At 47.3% G+C, this 26,372-nt stretch overlaps 10 protein-coding genes across 10 annotated transcripts; 4 read left to right on the forward strand and 6 right to left on the reverse strand.

The window, feature by feature from the left end:
* Positions 1-1,230: 1,230 nt before the first annotated feature.
* Positions 1,231-3,343, reverse strand: tah18 (NAPDH-dependent diflavin reductase; the record flags this gene model as incomplete). The annotated part of the gene is made up of 4 exons (XM_057086055.1): positions 1,231-2,722; positions 2,787-2,885; positions 2,943-3,118; positions 3,191-3,343. The coding sequence occupies 4 exons, from the start codon at positions 3,341-3,343 to the stop codon at positions 1,231-1,233; spliced, it is 1,920 nt and encodes a 639-aa protein (XP_056952204.1).
* A 562-nt stretch (positions 3,344-3,905) lies between these two features.
* On the reverse strand, positions 3,906-4,839 carry N7483_002619 (DNA-directed RNA polymerase III subunit C31; the record flags this gene model as incomplete). The annotated part of the gene is made up of 3 exons (XM_057086056.1): positions 3,906-4,291; positions 4,371-4,629; positions 4,738-4,839. The coding sequence occupies 3 exons, from the start codon at positions 4,837-4,839 to the stop codon at positions 3,906-3,908; spliced, it is 747 nt and encodes a 248-aa protein (XP_056952205.1).
* A 383-nt stretch (positions 4,840-5,222) lies between these two features.
* On the reverse strand, positions 5,223-7,175 carry N7483_002620 (uncharacterized protein; the record flags this gene model as incomplete). The annotated part of the gene is made up of 1 exon (XM_057086057.1): positions 5,223-7,175. The coding sequence occupies one exon, from the start codon at positions 7,173-7,175 to the stop codon at positions 5,223-5,225; it is 1,953 nt and encodes a 650-aa protein (XP_056952206.1).
* A 185-nt stretch (positions 7,176-7,360) lies between these two features.
* On the forward strand, positions 7,361-8,686 carry N7483_002621 (COP9 signalosome complex subunit 6; the record flags this gene model as incomplete). Its single annotated transcript, XM_057086058.1, has 2 exons — positions 7,361-7,628; positions 7,686-8,686. The coding sequence occupies 2 exons, from the start codon at positions 7,361-7,363 to the stop codon at positions 8,684-8,686; spliced, it is 1,269 nt and encodes a 422-aa protein (XP_056952207.1).
* A 723-nt stretch (positions 8,687-9,409) lies between these two features.
* On the reverse strand, positions 9,410-11,396 carry N7483_002622 (OSTA/TMEM184 family protein; the record flags this gene model as incomplete). The annotated part of the gene is made up of 6 exons (XM_057086059.1): positions 9,410-10,219; positions 10,288-10,437; positions 10,495-10,620; positions 10,698-11,001; positions 11,134-11,284; positions 11,354-11,396. 6 exons carry the CDS (start codon positions 11,394-11,396, stop codon positions 9,410-9,412), a joined length of 1,584 nt encoding a protein of 527 aa, XP_056952208.1.
* Positions 11,397-11,902: 506 nt separating this feature from the next.
* Positions 11,903-13,684, reverse strand: N7483_002623 (SAP domain protein; the record flags this gene model as incomplete). The annotated part of the gene is made up of 1 exon (XM_057086060.1): positions 11,903-13,684. The coding sequence occupies one exon, from the start codon at positions 13,682-13,684 to the stop codon at positions 11,903-11,905; it is 1,782 nt and encodes a 593-aa protein (XP_056952209.1).
* A 1,087-nt stretch (positions 13,685-14,771) lies between these two features.
* N7483_002624 (uncharacterized protein) lies at positions 14,772-19,467 on the forward strand (the record flags this gene model as incomplete). Its single annotated transcript, XM_057086061.1, has 12 exons — positions 14,772-14,981; positions 15,044-15,799; positions 15,848-16,142; positions 16,204-16,437; positions 16,646-16,920; positions 17,069-17,420; positions 17,475-17,834; positions 17,904-18,027; positions 18,086-18,157; positions 18,215-18,330; positions 18,389-19,019; positions 19,080-19,467. 12 exons carry the CDS (start codon positions 14,772-14,774, stop codon positions 19,465-19,467), a joined length of 3,813 nt encoding a protein of 1,270 aa, XP_056952210.1.
* Positions 19,468-20,338: 871 nt separating this feature from the next.
* On the forward strand, positions 20,339-21,883 carry N7483_002625 (uncharacterized protein; the record flags this gene model as incomplete). Its single annotated transcript, XM_057086062.1, has 3 exons — positions 20,339-20,608; positions 20,678-20,908; positions 20,987-21,883. Coding segments are annotated over 3 exons (1,398 nt in total), but the record flags the coding sequence as incomplete, so codon positions are not given.
* Positions 21,884-22,883: 1,000 nt separating this feature from the next.
* On the reverse strand, positions 22,884-23,430 carry N7483_002626 (60S ribosomal protein eL30; the record flags this gene model as incomplete). The annotated part of the gene is made up of 3 exons (XM_057086063.1): positions 22,884-22,979; positions 23,154-23,308; positions 23,361-23,430. 3 exons carry the CDS (start codon positions 23,428-23,430, stop codon positions 22,884-22,886), a joined length of 321 nt encoding a protein of 106 aa, XP_056952212.1.
* Positions 23,431-23,769: 339 nt separating this feature from the next.
* met2 (homoserine O-acetyltransferase) lies at positions 23,770-25,365 on the forward strand (the record flags this gene model as incomplete). Its single annotated transcript, XM_057086064.1, has 3 exons — positions 23,770-23,809; positions 23,862-24,252; positions 24,312-25,365. The coding sequence occupies 3 exons, from the start codon at positions 23,770-23,772 to the stop codon at positions 25,363-25,365; spliced, it is 1,485 nt and encodes a 494-aa protein (XP_056952213.1).
* Positions 25,366-26,372: the final 1,007 nt, after the last annotated feature.

Raw genomic sequence — 26,372 nt, forward strand, 5'->3', positions numbered from 1 at the left:
CAGATAATCTCTTCATGAGCTGAACTCGGTTCTGCTTCGTATAAATGTCGGCGATAGATCATAAGCCCCACTTAAAAACCCTTTTGTAATCAAAAATTCATCGAAATTTATTGGAAATTTATTAAAAATTTAATAAATTTATTCAGTTCCAAAGATCGTAATGTTCCAGACCAATCTGAGGCTCAAGGTACAGGTACATGAATATCAGACAAATTGATATTTTTATTTGAATATTATGATATTTAATACTCTTTACGCAAATTAATGTTTAGCATTGATTGAATACCTATTCAAGTTTGTATCATCACATTCATGGATTATTGCTTTTGTTATGGAATCATTTGATCAACCACTCAACACCATTGAATCCTGCAGCTGATCCCATGGCCACAAGGATTAGACAAGGATTAGCGAATAAACTTCACTCCCGACCCCATGCAGATGATATATGCATTGCACTTACCATTTCCATATCATGTATCGTAGGTATACTCCGTATAGTATCGTATACCTTCAGGGCTATAGAACTTAAAGAGACTCGGACTAGCCAATCCCTGCTTGCCAATCCATGTGCTCGAGAAACATGTACATAAATTGATTATCTTTTCAGCATTATAGTTCCTGATTGATAGAAACTGAAGAATATCTCCAGGGCTTGCTTTCAGTATTTTGTTGCAGATCATGATGATCTGCAAACTCCGCTCAGAGGACATATGCATAATTAGATCATCCCAGCCCCGGGGTTTTATCATGCATCTGATCAGTGGATCCCAGTCTATAGATTTTCAAATATTTGTCAGTGCTTTGTTGCTATATGAAGGACGAGCTGAAACACTTGTCATTCCTTACCGGGCGCCTAGTAGGAGCCTTCAAGTTCTATATCCGGTCTCTGGTCCAATTGTGGCAATGGCAATAGACCTCAGAGTACGGAGCATACATAGTACTGTGACTGAGTATGCACTGCCAAACGATGACGGCAAGCAGATTCGTGTTGCTAGCAACTTGAAATGGCCACTTCAAGTTACACCCAAGGAACAGCCCCCAACCTCTTGAAACATACCCCTCAGATGCTCCATCTTGCCACCACCACTCGTGGCGGCGCCTTTCTGATGAAACGACTGATCAAATGATGCATCATTCCAACTTCTTTACGATAAAAACGACGGAAGGATTTCGGTAATCATCAATTGGGCTCAAATAGTATAGTGGTAATGGTAAGGCTTGCCGATATCACCAAGTCTCCTGCTTGTATCGTCCGCTTTTTTCCATGCTAACCAAGTATTCCTCCGCCTGTGACCGACTGTACGGTTGCCCAGCAAGCGGTGCACCGCCATTCTGAAATGCTTCTATCAATGCTTCTCGCACAGCCTGGGGCATACGCCCCGATGAACCACAGATATATACAGATCCCTGTAGTTCATGCAAGAGTCTAAAAAATAGCTGGAAATTCTGACGAATAGTATCCTGCACGTAGACCTTCATCTGTTGATCACGCGAAAATGCAGTCAGGACCTGCAGAGGGATAAGTTTTGCTAACTCGTCCCATTCTTCAGAGAAGAAGAAATCTGCTTCGCGATTGCGACCTCCGTAGAGCAGGACTGTTGGCCCGATCGGGGGTTCAACGCCAGGATTCTGTTCACGATAGGCTTGGACTAGCGCTGCTTTTTCCCACAACATCGATCGAAGAGGGGCAATGCCTGTGCCTGGTCCAATAAGAATGTTCGATGCAGTCAACTGCTGGATAGATGAGTTAAGGCCGCCTGGCTGGAGTTGGACGCGAAGGGTACTGCCTGGTCGGAGGGTTGAGAGGTATTTCGTGCATACTCCCTCACGCACCCGCTTGATGATAGTCTGGTACTTCACGATAGCGACCAGGAGTTCAAACTGGGTTCTTCCATCCACCGTTCGCTTACGGGCGCCACCGCTGGCGATGCTGAATTGGCGGGCTCGCATCACTGGGAGTACAGACACCGCGTGTTGCCAGGGAATTTTCACGGTGTCGAATTCGTGCATCACTTCGAGAATGCTACGTCGCGGTCGCGATGTATAATCCCAAAGTTCGTCCAGGTATTCCGGGTTGGTAAATTCTTGAAGGCGCTCTTTTTGCAATTCATCGTTCGTGTAATGCGCAATAGTCGAAAAGAATGATCTGCGAGGTATGGCTTTGAGATCTAGATAATCTATGAGGAGTGAGCGGAGCGTTAACTGAGGATATGAATCGAGGCCAGGTATTGGTGACGGTGATGGTGTATTTCCTGTAGGAACAAGAGAAATTGGAAGATCTGCGGCATCATTCCAGCCCATGATATAAAGAAATGATTGCACATCGGTAGGAGATGTTTTCGGGGTTATGGCGATCATATCGCCAGGAGCATATTGAACAGACTCTGAAACGGTCAAGGTGATGCGGCGAACATCCTGCCAGTGATTTTGGGGAGTTACGCGTCGATTCTCGTCGAGGGTTGCAGTGAGGGTATCTGGAAGGGGTCGAATATCGTGGTCCAAATTCGATAACCCCGGGTATTCGTTTGTATCGACCGAGGATGTCGTTAATGTGCCTTCTGGTACGGTGACCGGTGACTCTCCTTCTTTCAGCTGCAGAATCCACTTTGGAGGCAGCTGGATATTTTCTGGGATAGGATGTTGTCCAGCCGGGAGGGGATGGCGATCCAACAAATGCTTTCGAAAATCTGCGATCCATGGGAGAAATGTTCCTTCGAGTCTGCCAAGAGGTAATATATTAGCTTTGGTTGACTTGTCTTGAGATAGTTTCATATAGGGCATACCCCTCTGGATGCTGTTGATCTGCTTCTCCAGTCGGATAGATGTCATTTGCACCCAGCTGAAGCAGTCGTTTGTAAAGCTTGCGCACCGCCCAATTGAACCTGTATAACATTAGAACCCGGCCATCATAACCAAAGATATCCAGCAATGGTACATACTTGGGATAAGAGCTGTCACCCAGACCAAAACTTGCAAAATTCACGCCATTTAGAAATGTAGGTGGAAGTCTCTTGAGCAATAACGACTTCCAGAAGGTCCGTGCATTGGCAGGCAAATCACCTTGTCCGGTTGTTGATACAACAAAAATCGTGAGGCTGTAGTTGAAAAGAGTTTCCTGAAATAACACAAGCATTAGAAACTCGAATCTCAGGGGTTCTCTTTCACAGCAATGTTCAATCGCACTTACTGGTTTCACCTGGTTTAACTCCGAAACATGCGTTGCAAAACGGAGTCGCTCAGTCACTGCGCCTAATTCTTCGGCCACTTCTTGTGCGTTTCCAGTCTCTGACCCATAAAGAATCAGAACTGACCGCGTTTGATCTGGCTTCTGCGCGTCCATGTTTGGTGCCTGGAGGGGTAGTTCTACATATATCAATCTTCAACCTCGAAATTCTTTATCTCGGCGCGGGGCTCCAATGTCGCTGACGTCATCCAGGCTGAAATCGGTTAACTATAGTTAGCGCGATCTATAAAGATCTGATAATATAATATACTTCAAGTTGTACTTGCACCATCCTTTCAAATAGCCGAGGAAGTACTTTTCAAGGGGTAGGTTTACGATTTGAGATGCATTAGGAAGAACCTTGGAAGCCGTTTGGAAGTACGGAATGTATGGTGAGTGCTTCCAGGTGTCAGCGTATGTAGATGCCGAAATTATCCATCTACTTGTGCATATGCAGACAAAGCAGTTTTATGACGGGCATATTTGAAGGACTGCATAGAAAACCTCAGGACCTGACTACTAGTACCTGTAGCAAGATCGAGGACGAGCAAGCTGTTAATATCATCATCTTGAACCATAAACACTGTATCAACGCTCAAATGCATTTATCATGACCCCAGAAGAGTCCAAAACGTTCACATACACATTAAAGAAGCAAAGGGTATCTCGTGTCAGCGCCTCACAGCTCATCCTCACCACCGCCACCACCACCATCTCCGAATCCATCATCGCCATATTCATCGTCACCACCATCGAAGTACTGCTCGGCGTTGTAATCGCCACCCATCTCATCCTCATCGTCTTCGAAGTCGTTTTCCTCTTCCCATTCTTCGCGACCTTCCTCGTCATCGAGAGCGTCTCCTTCATCCGCATCACCCTCTCCCTCATCCTCATCTCCAGCCTCACGCTTCTTGGATGACTCCTCGCCATCATCATCTTCATCGTCCTCGAATCCCCGCTTCAAACCACTGGTAGCGCTCATGGGCAAGAAGCCCTCCAGGGATGCATCGGGGCGGAAGCTGGGTTGAATGGTCTGCCAGAGTTCACGAGGGAAGAATTTCATCTCTGTAACCAAAGCACAGGATTAGACACATATTCCACAATAATTGTTGTGTTCAGCCGCTTGGATGCATAAGGCACCTACCGTACTCGTGTTGGCGACCACTAGGATCAATGCGAGGGATCGTTCGCCTCTTCTTCTGATAACGCCCGGAGTAAGATGGCATCCCGGTGAAAGGGTCGAAGTTAACGCGTGCGGCGGAGCCTTTCTTGGCCGATGAGGAGGCGGAGTTAAGGACAGAGTAGAAGGGGCCCTCCTGATACATCTCGCGCAAGTGACGGTAGTAGTCGACTTCATTTTGTTCTTTCGGGGAGAGTTTGCGGGCCCAAGGGACGACATATGCCTGGCGCGGGTATGAGGTTGCGAAATCCATGATAAATGGCAATGCGGAGGATGCAAGGAGAAGGAAAAAGGTAGCTCAAGTGATGTTGCAACACAGAGGCAAACTTACTGGATAGAGGGGAGTAGGAGCTGTATCAGGTGCACCACCAGGTTCTCCGTCCCATGTAAATTCAGCACCAGGCTGGCGCTTGCCTTTTGAAAATCGAGACATAGCTTCCAATGTTATCAGTAGAGATGGATGTTTCTATTTTCTTTCTTCTTGATTAAATAAATAGTTCAGACTTCTTTTATAGCGCCATAATGTTTTGAGGTCGAGATTCATTCACTGTCAGGAAGTGACTCGGAGTAGAAAAATAACATTCTGCTGGTTTTCACCGCCTACCTCGGAACATTAACTCAACGGCCCGAAATGGGAATTAGGGCTTGATTGGTCTAAGCTGTTCCCCGCTTTATGAGATAACACTACATACATAGTCGATCATTGATACTTCCAAGATGGTACGGAGTAGATAGAGTATGGCTAGAGTAAATACTAGGAAAAGTTGCTATTCGCTTAAATCAAATTGGATATTTTTTATCATCACAATCATCTCATCATAGACCAGCAGTTTCTACTTGAGGAGCTCCCTGCTGTACCGGTCCTGCGGGACCCTCGTTCACTCGCTGTCGCAGGGTTCGCAGAATGTCCTCAAATCCTTCCATCTGCCCGCCACTTTGTTGAAGCTTATTGTACAGAGCGACGAGAACATCGTGCTTCGCGGTTGCCACTTTCCACACGACATTCTGAGAGTCTCCCGCACCACCGCCTACAAACTCACCATAGGAGCGTGGTGGCTTGAAAAGATATGGCAGAAGAGTTGTAAGGGCTGGTGGAGTAAGAATGGCCCATGGGCCGGACAAAGGAAGCAAGCCAGTACTAGCCGGGGATAGCTGTCCTAATCCCTCCTCCGATGGTAGCTGGAATCGAGAAGGAACAGGAGAAACATGAGATGCCGGAGGCAATGGTTGCCAGTTAGCGCCAACAATAGCTCTCATAAAGGTAATGGCAGACAGGGCGACGTCTTTCATTGCAAGAGTATCAGCCGCAGTGACAACATCAGCCCAGAAACCAGGATGCTCGTTCAAATACATAAAATAAAGGATGCGCGCTGCTGCGGCTTCGTGATGCCAATCTGTCGGGGTCTGGCCATCTGTATTCAAATCCATTGAATCAAAAGCTGCAGTATGCACTGGCCCACGAAGAATCTTTCCGAGAACATCGAAAGCCTCTCCGTTGGCGGGAGATGTAGGAATTTTCAGTAAGGGATTGGCACCATGCTTGCCAGCCTCAATGAGCAACACGCGAGGAAGTGAGGCAAGAATAGCCAGGTGCCCTGTGGGGACTTCACCATGGGCCCACTGGACGGAAGGAATAGCTAAGGCCCGACCAATTCGGGAGACAATGCCATCTAAGAGGGTTGATGGGCTTTGTAAGAGATGGTTGGGATAGAACTCAGCATACCTCGCAACATATGCCATGATCGGGCCAGAAAGGTAGATCAGATCCACACTATCTAGCTTGGAGTCGTCGAGATAATATTCCAGAACCTTAGAGTGGAGCTTCTCAGCCACCAAGAAGTCAAGTGCAGGTGATGAAAAGGTTGAGGTCGACTGCACATTACTTCGAGCGGCTAGACCAGGGGAATCAATCTCCAGAAGCTCACGGTAAAAGTTCAGAAGTGTCATATGCATCAGTACATCACCGAGGTCCACCATCTGGCATGCAGCAAATTGAAGGATGCTCTTGCTGTTGTATTGTGCCTCTATCTCCGGTACCTGGGAATTTGAGATGATATCCCAGCGCAAACGGCCAGCCTGGACCAGGAATCCCATTAATCTGCCCTGAGCGACAGTGCGCTCGCGGGTTGACAACTCCCCAGTCGCACCGTTCTTCAAGCTGCATAGTCCAAAAAACAATCCATAAACGTATTTGTCTGTGAAAAGTCTTCTCCATACAAGACCCTGTCCAGTATGTTCTTCGTTACCGACAACGTCGCGTTCTCCATTTTCCAGCGGACTGGCCAGATCAGCTTCCAGCAAAGCCCACAGCGCATCGAAAGCAGCCTGTGCAACTGCCGTAGAGGAGGTCGATAGCCATAGCTCCACCAACGAGGAAATCAATTCAGAGTCTCCTGCAACAATGGCAGCATCGCCAGATGTCTGCCCTGCCTTAGCCAGCAAAGAGATTGCGAGTAGGTTGACAGGTGAGGATGGGGCTTTAAACCCAGCGACAAGGTCAATCGGAGGATCAATAGAGCGGAGGTCAGTGAAGCTGAAGTAGCTAGTCGCCTTAATCGCAAGGGTAGTGAGAGGTGTTGGGTCTTCCTGCAGAACAGGTAGTAGAGCTGATATTTGCGATAACAGTGTCGCGGGGACAACGGGATCGGTGTTTCCGACAAGCTGAAGCTTAAGACGTTCGATTAGGGAAGTATCAAGGGCAATCGAAGGAGCGGCTTTAATTCTGTCCAGATGCTCCTTGAGTGCATTAAATGTTGAAGGAATCGTCATGTTGGAAAATGTTGATAGGTCAAGTGTCCAAGTGTAAGATCTAGAAACTTGGAACCATTTGTAGCTAGATCAGCGGGGAAATCACGCCTCAGGCACCCTGATATTCTGCCAGACTGACCGCATCACTGAGCTGCAATCACCTTCATACAACCTTCTCACCTTTCTTAAAGACTTTGAAGGCGAAAATGGATTCCACTAGATCGCTAGTCTCGCAAAAGACGTCGGACTCAGATTTACATATCCAGTTGCACCCGCTTGTCCTCCTCACTATCTCCGACCATATCACCCGTCATGCCGCCCGTCAACAACAAGGCCGAGTCCTCGGCGCCTTACTAGGCCAGCAGAATGGGCAGGTGATCACATTAGAGCATGCATTTGAATGCCCTACCACTGCAGGGCCAAATGGAGAAGTTTTGCTCCCATGGGAATGGTTCGAAGAGCGAGTGAAGCAGTGTTAGTATACCCTTCCCCGCATAGTCTTCACTGACCTCTTACTAACCAGATCAACAGTTAAGGATGTACACAAAGCTCCGCCTTTGGAACTCGTTGGCTGGTGGTCCACCTCCCCTGCGACCGGTCCTGATGCCTCTCACCTACCTATCCATCGCCAGCTTCTAGAAGACTACAATGAATCCGCTATCTTCCTCGCTTTCCACCCCTCACAGCTCCAAGCTTCCGAATCGCACAGCGCCAAGCTCCCATTGACCGTTTATGAGAGTGTGCTCGAGGGAGGGAACGCCAATGATGCATCTAAAGATATGCAAATTGATGGTGAGGAGTCAGGACCTGGTCTTCGTTTCCGTGAGCTGCGATACTCCGTTGAGACCGAGGAATCCGAGATGATTGGTGTGAACACTATTGTGCAGAACTCTGGAACTGCCGCGACAGAAACACACCTGACATCAACGTATACTGCTACAAGCTCGACATCTAATAATCAACAGACCACGAGTGAGAAAAAGAGTGCTGAGAAAAGCACCAGCGGACTCACTCAGGAAGAGGAAGAGCGTACGGACCCCACATTCATCTACAGTCTCCTATACCTCAACATGCATCTAACACGTCTTAATTATATAGTAATCGGAAACCTCACCACCCGTTGCAATGCAATCCGCACCCTCGAGTCTCGCATCGGTCTCATGAAATCATATGTCTCGAGTATTTGCTCAGACCCTGAAAATGCGTCTTCATCGCCAGAATGGTCATATCCGCTCCTCCGTGATATCACCTCCCTTATATCGCACCTTGAGCTCCTCTCCCCATCCGAACAAAGCGCCTTTTCTACAGAGGTTATCGCCCAGAAAAATGATGTCCTCATGGCGTCTTTGCTTGGAAGAATGGGCGAGGGCGTCAAGAATTTGCGCGAGGTTGGCTACAAGAATACAATTGTGCGGAGTCAACGCCAGTCAAACTCGATCCAGAAGAAAACTGCCGCAGCCGAGCGCATGAGAGGAGGGCTCAATTTGCCGCAGCCGTTCGGACCGGGAGCAGGCAATGGACCTCGAGCTTAAGAGTTAGCTCAATCTTGGTTCTTGGTTAGCTATGATGATTTGAATGGCGAGGAATAATTGGGTACCCAAGTTAAACGAAGCTATTGAGACCCCGGATTCTGATTTCCCTTGGCGATACTTTTTTTCTTCTCAATCTTTGCTTTCGTGCATTCGGCACGGCCAGTTTCCCACTTTTATGTCATGATGTTCTTTAGATGAGATAATGAAAACACACCTGATCCTATAGTAGTTACTCAGACCTTTCTTGGTAAGTGGGTACCCTTACAGATAGCTAGATGATGATGATGATGTAAAGAATGGAATAGACATGAAAGTTCTTTGAATTCATAATTTCTGTACAGTATAAGTATCATCAACCATAGCAAAAGCTAAATCAAGTAGAAATGCAAAGTATTATCAAATTGACAACGGTGATGCATGGGAAGAGAAGGCAGAAAGAAGTAAAGTAGGACATGCCAGAAAAAGTGGCGGGTATTCATATCCAAAAAAAGAATCAAAATCAAGAAAAAGAAAAAGAAGAAAAAAGAAGAGAAGAAAAACAAGCTGGAATCAGAAAAGTATCAGAGAAGCTGCTCATGGGTAGCGTAGAGATATGGGATGAAGAATAAAACATGATGATGTCTTTTTCTCTCTTTTCTGCTCCGGGTCATAGTATATGCTGCATGGAGAACCAGGAACGAATCGCGGCTGGAAGTCTATTCAGGAATCATAAAAAACTGTCGGTTACAACTCATGATGACTTTCAGGGTACGGTGGTGGAGGTCGGTATGGATCAGGCATAGGCATAGGAACTTGTTCACGGAGAGGACCATCGTACGATGGGTAAGGGTGGTTTGTATTTGTATCGGGGGCATGAAAGTCGTATGCAGTGCTGTGGTAAGCAGTATCTTGATGGTAAACGGCACCTGGCTGTTCGGGTGGCATGTAATGTGACGGAGCCTGGCCGTAATAGCGAGACCCGGACTGTCCAGCAAGATACTCCTCAGCATCGGATGCGTAAGAATTGCCCAAGGGACCTGCTTCGGGGTTTGATTGAGCGTGCGCAAGAAGCACTGCGCCCTCTTCGTATGGTGGGGTACCGTAACGTCGACCACCTGACATATCAGCTCCACTCTCATAAGTAGCTCCTGGTGTAGTAGCTCCATTCTGAGGGGTTTGAAGGCCAATTGAGTCGGTCGATGTTTGGCGATAACTAGGGTCCAGCATGCGGTTCTTGCGGCCAACGAACAACCAGCGTCCGCCACGTCCAACGGCTTTCACCAAATCAAGTGGGTTCATTGCTTCGGCTAAGGCCTTGATACCCCAACGTCCACCCACATAGCTTCCCTTGCCATTGCCGTAGTAGTCGGTTACTTCTTGCCCCTGGATGGAGATGATGTAGGGCTTTGTGGGGAAGGCCCACAAGTGCAAGACTGCAAAGATAAACATTTCAATGTTGATCAAGAGCTCTGGTAAGCTATACTTCAAATCGATAGTATTGACCTTCTTGGATCCAGAGACGATGCCACTGGACATTAACAAGCTGATGACTTCCTGTAGAACGAAGAATGTTAGAGCGGAACTTGAAGGGCTTAAAGAGGCTGTCGAGTGAATAAGCGTACCGATTGCCAGAAAGACAAGAAGATGACCAGCTTGATGGAGAGAATCTTCAAGAAAGGACTGTGCTCCTTGATATCATCCTTGATCTGAATGTAGAATTGAATCAGGCAATACATCGCAATACTGACACTGACGGATTCGATGACGACGACCTACAAATCAGTAATTAGTAAAAAACCACAAACCAACCAGATAGGACATTAAATTACCCAGATATACGCAAAGGCCGGACTCAAGGACTCTTCGCAATATCGTCCAGTAGCTTGAGTCGAGACCGCAACGATGGTCATCAGCACCCGAATGATGCAGTATTGGAAGATTCCGGCCCAAATCACCTAAAGCATTCCACACATCAGTTAACAACTTCCATACGAGCAGTATTTCCCCAATATCGCCCGCAAATTCCTCTTACATTGAACCAAGTCAACCCACTACGTGGGTTGCGCCACGCCCCGCGCTTTGAGCCACAGCATGCCCACTTCTGAAACCAGTTCAACGGCCAAACCCAAGGCTTCGGTTGAATCCCACGAAAGTAGTCTTTCTGGCTATGTAAGTCGGGTGCAATGTAGGCGCATAGAAGGGAGAAGAAGGAGGAAATGGCGAACGCCTCGTAACAGTCACCGAGGACCTCGAAGTAGACGGAATCGTTGTAGAAGAGGATACTGAGCCATGCGACGATCGAGTATATAGGGACCATGAAAAGGATTCGAATAATACTGTGAAAGAAAGTTCAGAACGTCAGTGGAACTGTACCAACTCATATCGTTATCTGCATCCACAAGGAGCGGAGTCTAGTGCATCTTTTCTTTGTGTTGGCTCCATGGTGTTTCCGGGGGTCTTTTGCTTACTGGCGCTGGTGGATCGCTTTGCTGTAGTGCATGGCATGGCTCATAACAAGGAAGATTGAGACGATACAGGCTAGCAGGGCACACACTCCGCCTATCACCAGACTCAACTGGTGGAATGTGAGGCCGCCACTCCAAAGTTCCGTCTCGTTGACTGTCAGTCAAGTCAGTTGGGTGTTCCGCTCGATCCGTGTTTAACCACGTAGCTCCATGTCCAACATACTCTTCTCGTGCTCCACCGTGGCATTGCAGTGACTCCAGCCCATCCTGGCTGGTGTACGATAGTTTGCGACAGAGTATGAAAGGGGAAGTTGAAGTTTCGGGGTGTTTTTTTTTTCTTCCTTAGGCTCCCCAATATTATCTCATCCGGGGGATCAACAGGGGGGCGCGGGTGGCGGCCAAACGGCCAAGCACAGAAAGACCAAGGGAAAGCAGTGTCGAGAATAGGGAAGTGAGACACAGAAGAAAAGAAAAATCGTCAAAAAAAGAAATTCTAGAAAAATTAAAGAAGACAGAAAACAGAAAGAAGAACAGAGTTTAGTGGCTTCCGAGAGATGAAAGATCGTGGCTGGTACATCATAGTGGTGCCTGGTGTGACCTATTTTTGGCTTAGGCTTGCTATATACCCTGTGTACCCGTCAACACCTCGATAGTTCTATATTGAAACATTCTTTATAGTTTCATAATTTTATTCGCATTGTTCATACATAATACCTATCGTACAAGACAGTTCATTAATTTTTTTTGTGTTTCTTGGTAACCTCCCCAATCTTTAATGATCTCGCCCACGACCCCCACGACCACCACGGGGCCGACGCGGCATATTTTTAACACCATATTCGGCACCTCCATCTACAAAATAATCTTCATCTTCAAAGGAGATCCGGCGCATGTCATCACCCCCACGTCGGGGAAACGTTCCCTTTTTGAGTAGGTCGTCAAACTGGTCCAAGCGTTTATCAGCAACCTGGCGAGGGACACGCAAGTAATAGAGCTTGGGTTTGGTGGTGGTAGACTCGAACAGATCATCAAGAGGTTTGAAGCCTTGACCGGGTCGTGACGGGGGTGCGGGTGGGGCGGTGATGGACGGCCGGCGATCAGCCTGCGTAACACTGCCACGCGGTCCCAATGGCGGCGTGCGATTGAAACCAGACTCACGAGGGCGAGATGGCGGCGCAGCGCGTGAATTTGGTCCCGACTCAGAAAGCACTGCCTGAATCACCTCATCCTCGCCAGGCTCATACCGGACTTCCCAGCGAACGGGTGGGCCGGCCCGATCCCGTGAAGACTCTTCAGTTTGGATCCATTCCTTAATTTGGGCTTCAGGAATGAAATCGGCTCGAAGAGTTTTGCGGTTGCGCTCATTGGGCCAAACTGTACCATGAAGAGCAGCCCGGACCCGCGATGCAGCCGCGACGTCGGCGAATCCAGCAAAGCAGTGTGTTTTGATCGCATCAAGAAAGAAGTCCTGGATAATCTCCGGCTTGGGGTCAGATCCAGGGGCGGTTGCCAAAGTCACTAAATGGTTGCGTAGTGCATTCGGTTGCAGTGGGCGCATCAATCCATCAATGTAGAGGGCAGCGGTCGCAGGATGCAAGGCAGGTTCCACCACCGCATCCTCCATTGTGACATCCTGGCTGGGTGGAGACGGCCGGACGGGCTGAGTAGGTTGGGCAGGCGATGGTCCAGCGGAGGCGAATAGACCTCTGAAACGGGCATCATGTTTTGGTGCCGTCGGTGCTTCTTTCTGCACCACGGGCGGATTCTGGTCCTCTGTGGCGGAATCCTTGATTTCATTCTCTTGTGTACGAGATTCTTGATCGTCTTGTAGAATAACTCGTGGACTTCCTTCCAGGGCTCGAGCTTTTTTGTTTGCAATCGCTTCAGGGGTGGGCACAGGACTCTGACTGCGACGCTTGCGCTTGCGTTTGTCCTCCAAAGCTTCTTCAATAGGCAAAGGTGTGGAAAGCTCGGTGTTGGCTTCCGAAGTTTGAATAGTCGGAGGTAGTGAAGTCTCGGCTGGTTTTGCAGGCTCATTGGTTTCCTCCCGCACTTGTTCGACCGGCTGGTCTTCCACGTTGTCCTCAGGGATAACTGGCTCGGCTTGTGTCATTTCCACATCTTCATCTCGTCCTTGCTTTCCATTTGGTTGCTCCTCTGCACTCTCCTCATGTGGCGACTTGTCTTCTTCCTTAGGGCTTTCTTCGTCTCGTGGGGGAGTGGGTTCTGAGGGTTCTTCAGGTGCTACCGGTGCTTCTTGTTGAGGCTCTTCGGGTGACTGTTCAGGTTGTGATTCTTGTACTGGGGCAGGTGTAGTCTCGGGTTCAGGCTGCTCAATTTCGGACTCGGGCTCAGGTTCAGCAACAGACTCAGGTTCGGGTTCCTCAACTGGGGTCTCAACTGGGGTGGAAGCTTTCTCAGGTTGCGTTTTAGCATCTTCTTCAACTAGCCTGTCAATGAAATGTTGCTTAAGACGCAGGCCAGTTTGAGGGATTCCGCGGGTTTTAAGCTCTGCCTTGAGGTCAGCGACCTTCCATGAGGAATAATCAACCATCTTGGCTGGACATAGGACGAATTCGAGCGAGTGGCGTGTAAGTGAAGTTTTTGATTTGCACGCAGGGATTGGGTCTGGGGACGCGGATGCGCGCCGATGATGTCGGTGCTAACCGAGCTAGCCGGATATGGTCTAGCGCGGAGCTGCAGAAGTATGAAGAACTTGAACTGGACTCACTTTACTATCAAGTCAACAATTTTCGATTTATCTTCAAGTAGATGAGTTATGTGTTGAGAGGAAGCTGTAAGCAGCCAGATATTTATTATTGATCAAACTGCTGAAATATCCAGCTCAGGTAATGTGAATCATTTGATTTTAATGACACGCAGACAGAAAACCGAGCAGACACATACTACAGCACCTAACCACTTAGAAGAATTGTCAATCACGGTTGCACATGCACATTGATGTGAGTACTGATGCTATTTCGCACACAGGTACTGCCACAAGCATCTACTGGATACTCATTATTCTCCTGAGTCCAAGCTGCTGGAGGCATAATTCTATAACTCAGTAGGGAAGTCACCAATTTTTGGATCATTGGTGTATACTTCAAAGGTTGCGGTTTACAAAGTAAATACTAATGGAGCAAAGGCCAAACAAAGGGGTTTATGACAACCTTGGAATTGATGATGATACCTATCAGATGTAGATGATATGCCATTTTCATAGTATCGGCGTTATTGGGAATATCACCTTGATTTGGCTAGCGTAAAGAGGGGCATCGTGTCCAGGTGGAATATGGAACAATCAACAAGCTATGTCCTATATTGAGTCAAAATAAAACCATGAAAACCCTGTTCAATTTCACATCACCTTCCCAGGTGAGAAATGACCTGTTAGTAATAATAAGTGGTAGAGAACTGATGAGAGAGAGAGAGAGAGAGAAAGTTCTCATATTACTGTTTGGCCTAGATATCGCATTTTGATGCTATTGGGCGGCGAATAACATCCCTGTACGGATCAGAAATGAGCTAAAGACATCATTTGACGTCTTTAATATCTATTTAAGACCAGACGGTGCCTCCGTGACCTTCTCATCATTGATATGTGCTTCCTAAGGCTCCCTCCAACAATCCTTGCCATCATGATGGCATGCTCAAAAAATAGTGACAATAAATTTGGTCCTCGGATTGACCCCAATTGTCGCTCATTTGACTTCACTCTGCTGTTTGAGGATGCGTTCTTTTCATTGCTTCCTGCGACACTTTTTCTCGTGCTTATTCCCTCGCGACTTTGTGTTCTTTGGAGAACGCCTACCAAATTACACTCTTATCGATTGGCAATCGTGAAATTGGTGCTTCCTCATCACACGTCCACCGGGTAGACGAGCAATGGCTAACTCTGTTTCTTTTCCAGAGTATATTACTTGGCCTGATGATTCTCCATGTTTTGGATACGGCCCTTCTGGTTGGGGACCCAGCTCTTCGCACTGACCTAGGAACGCCCTCGAGAATCATTAACGTTGTCGCCACACTAACCGCTATATTCCTTTCTTTTCTTGAAGATCAGCGATCAGTAAAACCATCAGATCTGCTGGTTCTCTATTACTCGGCTATCACTCTCCTGAATCTTCCACAGATCCGCTCTCTTTGGCAAATTCCCAATGCAACCCAAGCCTCTCGCATCCTGTCCATTATGATCCTCATTCTCAACTTTGGAATACTGGTGGCAGAATCAATTCACAAACAAAACTTCCTCAGTCCCAATGACCAAAGCAAATCAACCAAGGAAGCCACCTATGGGTTTTGGGGCAAAAGCATGCTTCTTTGGACATTGACATTGTTCCAGACAGGCTATTCCAAGACCTTGACCATCGAGGATATCCCTGAAGTAGATGTGGATCAACAGGCACAGCAGACAGAAGAAGAATTGCAAATAGCGTGGACAGCAACAAAAGGCCGTCATCGATTAATGAAATCGGTCTTCTCTGCGTACCGTTGGACCCTTATATTCGGGGTCGTGTCCCGTCTATGCTTGGCCGTGTTCACCTTTTGCCAACCTTTCCTCATCAACGCTACTGTGAACTACATGAATAATGAAATAACGGCCGAGACTAAACAGCGCGGCCAGGGACTTATTGGAGCTTATGTTTTAGTTTACTTGGGTCTAGTAGTATGCAGTTGTGAATCTTGAAAAGTGTTCGAATAAGGAAACTAATAGTCCGCTCAAAAGGTCTCTAACTCGGTTTACAAGCAACAGATGAACCGATTCAGCACTATGGCCCAATCTGGATTGATTTCTATAATCTTTACGCAAACCACTCGGCTCAAGGCTAGTGATGTTACTGATTCAGCGGCTCTCACCCTCATGGGGACAGATACCGAGAGGATTGTGTCGAATCTCAGAAATAGTATCCACGAAACCTGGGCAAATGTCCTAGAGGTGGGAGTTGCTGTTTGGCTTCTAGAGCGGCAGATCAATATATCCTGTGTAGTTCCTCGGGTCATTGCCATAGGTAGCTAGTAAAATCCTCTCCCGGGCTGTTACATTGTTCTCACCAACCCTTTTTTGAACAGGCTCCGTGTTGGCAGCAGCTCCCCTCTCTAGCAGAATGGGAAAGGCTCAAGGTCAGTGGGTTGAGCGGGTTCAAAGCCGAGTCTCTATGACTTCCAACTTGCTACGAGATATCAAATCTGTTAACATGCTTGGACTCTCTGGTGTGATGTACAACTATATCACCACGCTACGAAAGGCAGAGTTGGAAACTTCAAAGAGGTTCCAAAAGCTCTTGATAGTTGAAATTGCGTTGGGTAAGAAAGAATGGATCTTTTCAGTGCAGTCACTGCGTCTGGCCAATGGTAGTCTGTACTAACCTGATCTTCTCTTGACATAGCAAATGTACCGAGCACTTTCGCCCCTTCCGCTACTTTGACCGTTTATGGAATTATAACAGCCATGAGCAAAGACAAGACTCTGCTGTCAAGTCAGGCTTTACTTCGCTTTCGCTAATCACATTAGTGACCAACCCACTTCTCAAATTCATCCAATCAATACCTTCACTAAAGGAAGCAATGGCTTGTTTTGATCGAATTGAAGGGTACTGTTCAAAGCCTATTGTCCATTCAATACAAACCAGCAGCCTTTCGAAAGAAAGCAATAAAGACGCTATTGAGTTGGTTTTTAACCCCCCCCCCCCTCCGAAATCAAATAATGGAGTCGCAATTGCCTTCAACAACGCCACAATCTCATGGTCCAAGGACGGTGACCATCATCTTCATGGCATCAGCCTGTCAGTAAGGCAAAGTGAAATCACTATGATCATCGGGCCAGTTGCGTCAGGAAAGTCCACTATTCTGCAAACCCATCCTTCAGGAGACTGTAATACAAGCTGGCGAGGCCAAAGTCATGACATCTGAATCTCAAATTGCCTATTGCGCGTAGGTGCCTTGGATTCTAAACTCCAGTGTCCGCGAAAACATCATTCTCGGATCTGAGCTCAACTCCGAATGGTATGGATTTTCGACATCGGTATGTGGGTTGAAAGCCGATTTGCAAAAGATGCCCAGCGGAGATTCATTCCAGGCAGGGAGTAATGGAGTCTGCCTCAGTGGCGGGCAGAAAAAACGAATCTCTCTCTGTCGAGCGATTTACTCAAGAGCAAAACTAGTTATTCTCGATGACGTGTTTTGTGGAGTTGATGCACATAATATCAACCTGATATCGAATGGTCTTTTCAGTCAACACGGTTACTTCCGGTCGGCGGGGATAACTGTTCTTCTGGTAACTCATACTGGTGAGTTCTCATTTCTGGGAAATTCCCACGTAGCAATGACTAATATAGTACCAGAGCCTTTGCTGCAGCACGCGGATGAAATCATTGTCCTTGAAGATGGAAGGATTGTCGACACTGGATCATATGAGGCGATAATTCGCCGAAAGCCGGATATATCTACCAAGGCCTTGACAAACACGAACCAAGTCAGAGAGGATGGTGTTTTCCAAGTCGCAGAGCGAGAAAATGAGAATCAAAAGAGAGCTCCAAACACAGCGCCACCTGCTTCGCCCTCAACTCCTAAAACTACAGATCACACTAAACGAAACGGCGCCTGGTCTGTATACAAATACTATTATGATAGCGCTGGATTTACTCCGTTCGCTTTTTTCTTGTTCTTCACGTTGATAGAGGCATTCTGCAGCAATTTTATTAGTAAGTACTTTTGATCCTCTGTCTTCATTCAAGTCACACGACATTCCATATTAAAAAACTTCTCTATAGCATTGTGGCTTGAGTGGTGGGTAGCGGCGAATGAACAGCAACCAAACAAGGACCTGGCGATGCACCTTGGAGTCTACGCTTTGCTCTGGGTTTTGTCCTTTACAACCTTGATTGGTAGTTTGTGGTAAGTTTTTCTGATTGACGTCTCGGGCTTGCAACTGAATGACTGACCTGGATCTCAGGGCATTGATCATTCCAATCATCAACAATACCGGACTGAATCTTCACACATATCTTCTACAAAAAACATCAAGGTGATCATTACTCCCCGTTCGTTAGCTCCTGGGGTACTCCTACTCATCTTTTCCTAGAGCTCCATTCGCGTTCCTTCAGACCACAGACCATGGAAGCTTGACAAACAGATTCAGTCAGGATATGGATTTTATGGATATGGCACTTCCCCTTTACGCATCAATGTTTTCCGCTGGTTCGTTTATTCTTTTCGGGCTGTGTTATAACTACTCACTGGACATTTCTCATCATAGGGATCGCCAATTGTGCTGTTCAAGTGACCATCTTATGTGTCCTTGGCAAGTACCTAGCGGCATCGGTTCCCGCACTTCTTGTCGGTATGGTGATACTCCAAAGATATTACCTTCGTACATCACGCCAGATGCGGCTTCTGGATATCAAAGCCAAGGCTCCTTTGTACAGTCATTTTGCCGAGTCCGTGCAAGGCATCAGCACCATTCGCACTTTCAATTTCGAGTCACATTTTCAGCAAAAAATGCAACATTTCCTGAATCGGTCTCAACGTCCTTTCTACATGCTATACTGCATTCAACAGTGGCTGACTCTTGTCATGAATCTCACCGTTGGTGCTATTGCTGTCATCATTGTATCAATGGCCACCTCATTAAGATCTCAGTACACTGGTGCTGCTATTGGTGTTGCTCTCAATCTTGTTCTGTCTTTGAATGATAGTCTTTCCAACACTCTTCAATGCTGGACTAGTCTTGAGACGTGTATTGGTGCTGTCTCACGAGTGCAGCAATTTACTAAGACTACTCCTTGTGACAAGGAAAATAATTTGGATGACTCCCATTTAATCGGATCTTCGGTCTACTCTGATAACCAATATACAATCAGTTTTCAGGATTTGACTGCAGGATATGAGTACGTTGCCAAGTTTCCTTCCGGACATAACTTTGTTATACTAATAGTCCTATCACACAGCCTAAGCGGCCCGCCAGTCTTGAAAAGCATTTCTCTCACATTTGCACCAGGAGAGAAGATTGCTATATGTGGTGCCTCTGGTAGTGGGAAATCATCCCTCATCATGTCAATTCTGCGTATGAATCAAATACATTCGGGAAGTCTACGCATCAACGGCCGAGATCTTGTGGAATTTACGCACCAAGAAATCCACGCCCTCATGAGCGTCATTCCTCAAGATCCCTTGATTATATCCCCTGGTACAGTCCGATTCAATATCGACCCTCTCAATTTGGCCTCGGATAAAGACGTCAAATCTGCTTTACAGAAAGTCGGCCTCTGGAATCGAATCAACGCCAGGGGAGAGATGATAACGGCCAGGACAAGACTGACACTGAAAGTGTATTAGACACAGATCTATCCACGGCGTCAATGAATTGGTCCGTGGGTGAAAAGCAACTTCTTGCGTTAGCACGCCCTCTCGCAGTGCCAAAGCCCATCTTGATTCTTGATGAAGCAACGAGTAGTCTGGATGGGGAAACAGGTTTGCAGGGCAGACGATTTTGGCTGTTGTGCATCGGTTTCAGTTTATCCATCTTTTTGATCGCGTTGCTTTCATGAAGGATGGGGTGTTGGTGGAGTGTGACAAGCCGGAGATTTTGTTAGCAAGAGATAGTGAGTTTCGGAGATTGTATAATCCTCTGGAGAACAATTAGATTCTTCGGGCATACTATTGATTCCTCTTTCAATATTGATCATTTTTTGTCCACCACGGGGTGGTATTCTCTCCGATGATGAACCTAAAGAGCACTTGGAAGCTTTGTTCTCATACATCAACTAATCCGAATATTGTTTTTGAATGGTCTCGGAGCAAATGAGTGGATCTCTATTATTAGAGAAGTTATCACTTTTGTGATCCATTCGTGTATACTTGCGGTATACTTCTTACATAGTGGAGCAAACATGGAAGGCTAAGCAAAGGCAGGGAGAGCACTTGAGGTTTAAAACGATGATGACCTACTGCCGGTCACATATGCTAAATTGATGACATCTGGACCGAGGGTGCTTATTCTAAGGTTTCATGGATAGTACTATACCAGGACATATTCAATTCATCTTCCTGATACAAGTACAGGTGTATATCTTCCTTCCAAGAATTTGACATTGATTGCACCAATTTTCACCATAAAGCACTAGCATTCACAATGAGAAATAATGTCTTAGATCGTCTTCATCTGGTATATTTACCAGAAACTGGAGGTTACCTCTCTCTGCCACAGAGTGGTCTAGAGGCCAGTGGTGAGGAAGAGATCCGTCAGAGGTATGTCTCAAGGTTGAACAACTTGTCTTCTTCATGGCCAGCAGGCTCTGTGAATGCATCATGTCCCCATCCTGTAATGACCACTCAGCGGCACCACGACGAGCTGAGCAACTTACATGTTGCCTTGAAGCTCGCTCTAGAGTCTATCATCGAGCGATGGTGGACAGATGAAGAAGCCCAGTTTCCTCGAAGAATGCCTTTAATGCCAGAGGAGGAAGAGCTACTGCAGGTGAGTTGCACGCCTTTATAACTTCACCACCGAGAGCTGATGTATAGTCAAATTCTTCTGTTGCCATAGTGGATCGACTCCAACCCAGAGCTCGTTAGGCCATGGAACGAGCATCAAGGATCATGGAGACCGGATTTTCTGATTGAGATTGACGAAACGGGGATGGAAGGATTCCGCATTTGTGAAATCAACGCAAGGTTTTGCTGGAATGGATACATGTTTTGTGGATTTGGTCAAGAGTCGCTTTCAATCTTCAATCTTGAGTCCCGTGGATTAGTGCATGCCACGGAATCTGAATTGGTATGTTTCATCTTAACCCTCACTACTCAATTTTTGTTTCAGCTGATGGCTAATAAGAAAAAACTTCTAACTGGGTAGATCATCGATGGAGTAATGAATATTTTTGACCCTAAATTTCCTCTGTACCTTGTGAAAGGACAAGAGCATGGAATTGATATCTTCATGTTTATCGAGCTTGCCAAAAGGCAGCTTGGTATCACTCCACGACTCATAGCACCAGAAGCACTTCGACTTATTCCAGATCCTTCTGAGAAAATGGGTCACAAGCTGTGCTGTCTCACAGAGTCGGGTGCTATTGACACTATTACTACCGAGTCCGGCGAAAAGATAGAAGAAGTTTATCAACTTTGTCTCGAGCTTCATCAGAGCGAATTAAATGAACTTGATCCGGAAATGAGACGTCACATCAGCATGCGGTGCTTCAATGATATGCGAAGCTGTTTGCTAGTCCACGACAAAAGAATGCTGGGAATTGTGCGTGAGGAGCTTGGCTCTCTGGTCTCACAAAATATCATTTCCCCTGAGCAAGCCAGATGCCTTGATCGAGGCATAGTGCCTACGATTCTCCCAGGCTCTACGGCACTTGACCAATTACTCCAGAACTGCAAGCTATCTGAAGGATTGCAAACGAAATATCTTTTAAAGCCGATTCGGAGTGGAAAGGGGACTGGAATCTTGTTTGGTGATCAAATCAGTCATTCTGACTGGATAGCCATCCTGGAGTCAATGCGAGATCCAAATTTCCAACTTGGAAAGACGCTTTACGTTATTCAGCGCAACATAGACCAACCATACTATGATGTTCCCCTGGGTTCCAAGGCGGAGACCGAGCGCTGTCATATGGTTGGGACCTATCATGCAGTCAATGGGAAGTACCTCGGAATGGGTATTTGGCGATGCAGTCCCGGGCGAATATGTGCTGTATCTGGCGGAGCAACATGGTTATGCTCCGTGAAGAAGAAGGCTGAAGTATAACCTTCAAATGTTAGGATTACTAGCCACTCCTAAAATCTCTTTTGTGAGAAGCATGAAAATAGAGATGAATTCATCGTGGCCTTGAATATTTTCCCGTAGAAGCATGAAAAATATTCGTTCAAGAAGGAACACTCAGCTCTAGCATGAGGCTGATACACGTATCAACATTTGAAGAACCAATATAGACTTCAAGTCCATGGTCATTTAAGTCCATGCCACTTTGAAATGTTAAAGCTTCCACCTGGCAGATCTTAGCTCGCACTCTCTCCGTACGGATTACTGGATCAATAATCCCTGCAGCTCCGAGTCATCTACTCCGTATGGAAACCCTTTTTTCAGCCTTCGCACATTAATACATTGCTGTATGTGTCTCTGGCTTCGGCCAGACTCGGCCGAGCCTTGGAGCCAGGCTAGATTGGCACTCCGGTCAGAGACAATATTGGATGGCTCTGCTGCCAAGAGCAAGGAGCGCTATGTATTCACTGGGGCCCAGGCTCAGAGGACCTGCATGCAAAGACGGGAGTCGGATGCCAATTTTGCATGCATTAGGACACTAGCTCGGAGCTTGCACGTCACAATTCAACGGATTGTGTTGAAGCAGCCTTGGTAGTCCTCCCATACAGAACGCGAGGAGAAGAGAGACCCAGCACCGTGACTTGACTAGCCTTGACTAGCGTGGCGAACTCCTACGCCGGAGAGAAACCGAATGCGAAGCTTACGAGAGCTTACCTCCGGCTTCAATGACTACAGGCTTTAGAGCTAGAAGGCAAAACTCAAGAGAAAGCGAAGTTTGTAGGTTCACAGTTTACAATGTAAATCTTAATAGATTGAGGGTGTGACAGTGGTATACAACGCCTATTCCCATTTTAACCCTGGTAGGGGCTCATGCAACATGATTTTATAGGCTGAAGTGCTTTTTTCGGGCAACAGCAAGCCGGATGTCGTCAATCATCAATTCCCCATTGTATTTTTTTTCTATCTTCAAGAGGTGATGGTTGATTTAAACCTCACGGCTGAGAATGTCGGAGTCACCGGCGTCAAGGACAGCCATGGTGGAGCAGCGGAAGAGCTTACCGCAAGCAGTTCCGAGTTCAATCTATTTTAAGGGTTAGTTTTTGATTACGCTCTCCGGGACTCGATCATGAGATCCCATCGCTGAGCAACTTCACTCTCCGAAGTTGCGTTGCCAACTTCTTCTCAGAGTAGTAAAGCTGCGATGCAGCTGCGGCTCCATTTCTGGTAGCCGACTTGGATAGGGGTGTGCACGTACGTTGTTACCGTTGAAGTGGTGAACGGGGACCTTGGCGAGCATAGCGTAGTACTCAAGCTCGGACTTGCGGAGAGGAGGGCAGTTACCAGCGATCAGGATCAGCTTGGCCTTACCGGAGCGGAGAGTCTTCATGGTAGACTTGGAGCCCATGGTGACTGGAAAAAAATCAGTAACCGAGAATGACCACACAGAGACATTGAAACTCACCCTTTCCGGACTTCATGACGAGGGCGAGACGGGACGAGATAGTCTCGCCGGCCTTCTTGTTCTTAACCATTTTGAAGAGAGGGGGGGGTTGATGATTGAGTTGGTTGTTGAGAGAGTGGTTGAAGAAAGAAGAAAATCGAACAAATTTTGAATTTTCTTTTCCGCACAAATGAACTTCTCACCGCCTAATCTATCATTGGGTAAATCAGCCCCACAAAGCCCCAAAATCCCGCGGGGTTATTTCTTGCCCGCAGAACATTTAGTTAAAGCCCTGGAGACTGACTAAGTTGACTAAGTTGACTCATTAATTCTGCGGGGCCCATGGGAACTTTTCTGCGCCTTTCTCCCCCTTCTTTCTTTCCTTTCTCCATATACTTCTGTGTTTGTTGGTCCCAATTGTTTAGCAATTATGGCCCCTGAACCATCTACTGCTCCTGTTGAGCGACTCCGTCAGTCAATCCACCATTTCCCCCTTTTTTAGACGGCTACTAAATCCCGTAGAGAGAGTCGATTCCCAGCCGGAGAACCCTTACGCCAGTTTGATTGAGGACCAATCCATTGCAGTGATTCCTTCATTCACTCTTGAGTCCGGAGTCACCCTTTACAATGTTCCTGTGGCGTATACTACTCGTGGTGTCCTCTCCCCCAATGGCGACAATGTTCTGGTCATCTGCCACGCTTTGAGTGGTAGTGCCGATGTCGCAGATTGGTGGGGTCCGCTCCTCGGTGGCCCTGGTCAAGCATTCGATGTGTCGCGATTCTTCGTGGTTTGTCTGAATAGTTTGGGTAGCCCCTACGGAAGTGCGAGTGCCGTCACCTACAAGGATGGTAAGCCTGAGAATGGCTACTATGGTCCTGAATTCCCTTTGACTACTGTGCGCGATGATGTCAAGTAAGTTTATGCCTTATATCAAGTCTTTTTTCCTCGAATACTAATAATTCTTTGTTTAGTATCCACAAGCTCGTCTTGGATGACTTGGGTGTCAAGCAGATCGCCGCCGTTGTTGGTGGTTCCATGGGTGGAATGCTTACCCTGGAATATTCATTCTTCGGCAAGGATTATGTCCGTTGCATTGTCCCGATTGCGACATCCGCACGCCACTCTGCGTGGTGCATCAGCTGGGGTGAGGCCCAACGCCAAAGTATTTACTCCGATCCTAAGTATGATGATGGATACTACCCATTTGACGACCCTCCTGCTACTGGTCTTGGAGCCGCCCGTATGTCGGCGCTGCTTACCTACCGTAGTCGGGACTCTTTCGAGTCTCGCTTCGGACGTAATGTGCCCGATCCGTCAAAGCGGCAAAACATCAAAGGCACAGATAAGCTGCCCACGCCTCCCAATGAGCATTGGGCCATTCACAATGATGGACACAAGGGTGGCTTGTCATCTCGCTCTGAGAGCCGACAGAACTCTCCTGTGCCCCAGACTGAGCTTCAATACATGGATCCCCAGTTCTCTGGAACCAAGACCTACTCTGCTTCGACTCCAATGAAGACCGACTCTGCCGGTCGCCCGCGTCCACCAACATACTTCTCCGCCCAATCCTACCTTCGCTACCAGGGAGACAAGTTTGTACAGCGATTTGATGCCAACTGCTACATCGCTATGACCCGTAAGCTGGATACACACGATGTCTCTCGCCATCGTGCTACTGGAAACACCGAAGACCGTGTTCTTGAAGCACTGTCCCGTGTTGAGCAGCCCGCTCTGGTCATCGGCATCGAGTCTGATGGTCTGTTCACTTTTGCCGAGCAGCAGGAGATCGCCGATGGAATCCCTGACTCTCGACTGAAGCGCATTGACAGTCCCGAGGGTCACGACGCCTTCCTGTTACAGTTTGAGCAGGTCAACCGTCACGTCGTCGAGTTCTTCCACGAGGTTCTGCCCGACTTGATGGCTGCTTCCAGTGCTGATGGCGCTGCTGCCGTTGCTAGTGTGAACAAGCTCACCAAGAGCAGCACTTTCGGCGAGGCTGAAGTGGAGGATATTACCGCATGGTAAACCTTCTACTGCACATTGAAATACGTGCCGGCGCAGTCCCATTCTGCAGCCACCCCATGCTCCTGTCCCAGACACGGACTCCCGTCGCTGGATGTTGCTTGACAAGCATTTTGCTTGTTTGGTGTCACCAGCTGGTGTGAGCTCCGCAGGCGGGCAGCTGTCATGGCGCACCGGGGGAAGTAGAGGTTGCCGTTCTTTTATCCGTTTCGCTAGTCAGGGAGATGAGCATCCAACTGCCTCTCTCGAATCTCACTTGGCCTGATCCAATGTCGAGAAGACTGCACAAGAAGCATCCAACTGCTCTCCATCAGACCCACCCTCTGGGTCCATTTCTCCAGGTTTACTTCAGGGGTTGATGGGTCAATTTTACATTCTTCGATGCCCGGGTTATCCTGGTTGTCGAGCGACAACAGTCGCCTTTTAGATAGATATCAATAGAAGGTAATCCATATTTTATGGATACTATTCTGCGGCATTCAAATTCTGGTTCTTGTAAAGCTATTACTCGTAGTACTATTTATTACCTCGGGAGTGATACTAATCTTCGTCCCTCACTGGCACTCGACACAACTTGAAGGATCGCGAAATCTAGAGGTTCTGAGATCGATCTGAGTCCCTTCTCATTTTATTCCTTCCTTCATTTCTTTTCCATTTGCCATCACGAAGACTCTACTTATATTCTCCCAAGATCATGAACGCCTTTTTTGATCGCTTCCGAGTCCGAGGTTACTATACTATACAACCACGTTCTCCATCTAGGTCGAACCAACATACCATTCTCAATGAGAGTCAGAACGTTGAACATGATTGAAGTTATGAATCAATTTAGTTCTGTCTCACGTTCCTATACTGAAACTCCTTTTACTCGTGAATCGTGATAGGGAAGATTCTGGCGCCTCAATTTGTGGATACCCTCGGTCCCTCCAGTTAGAAGCTGCGGCTCTGTAGATAAGGCACTCGGCGCGATCGACATGGTAGAGCAATGTTGTCTATCATGAACACGATCA

Source organism: Penicillium malachiteum, assembly GCF_028827825.1.
Source record: "Penicillium malachiteum strain IBT 17515 chromosome Unknown utg000001l:1.0-8184562.0:1.0-8186909.0, whole genome shotgun sequence".
NCBI lineage: Eukaryota > Fungi > Ascomycota > Eurotiomycetes > Eurotiales > Aspergillaceae > Penicillium > Penicillium malachiteum.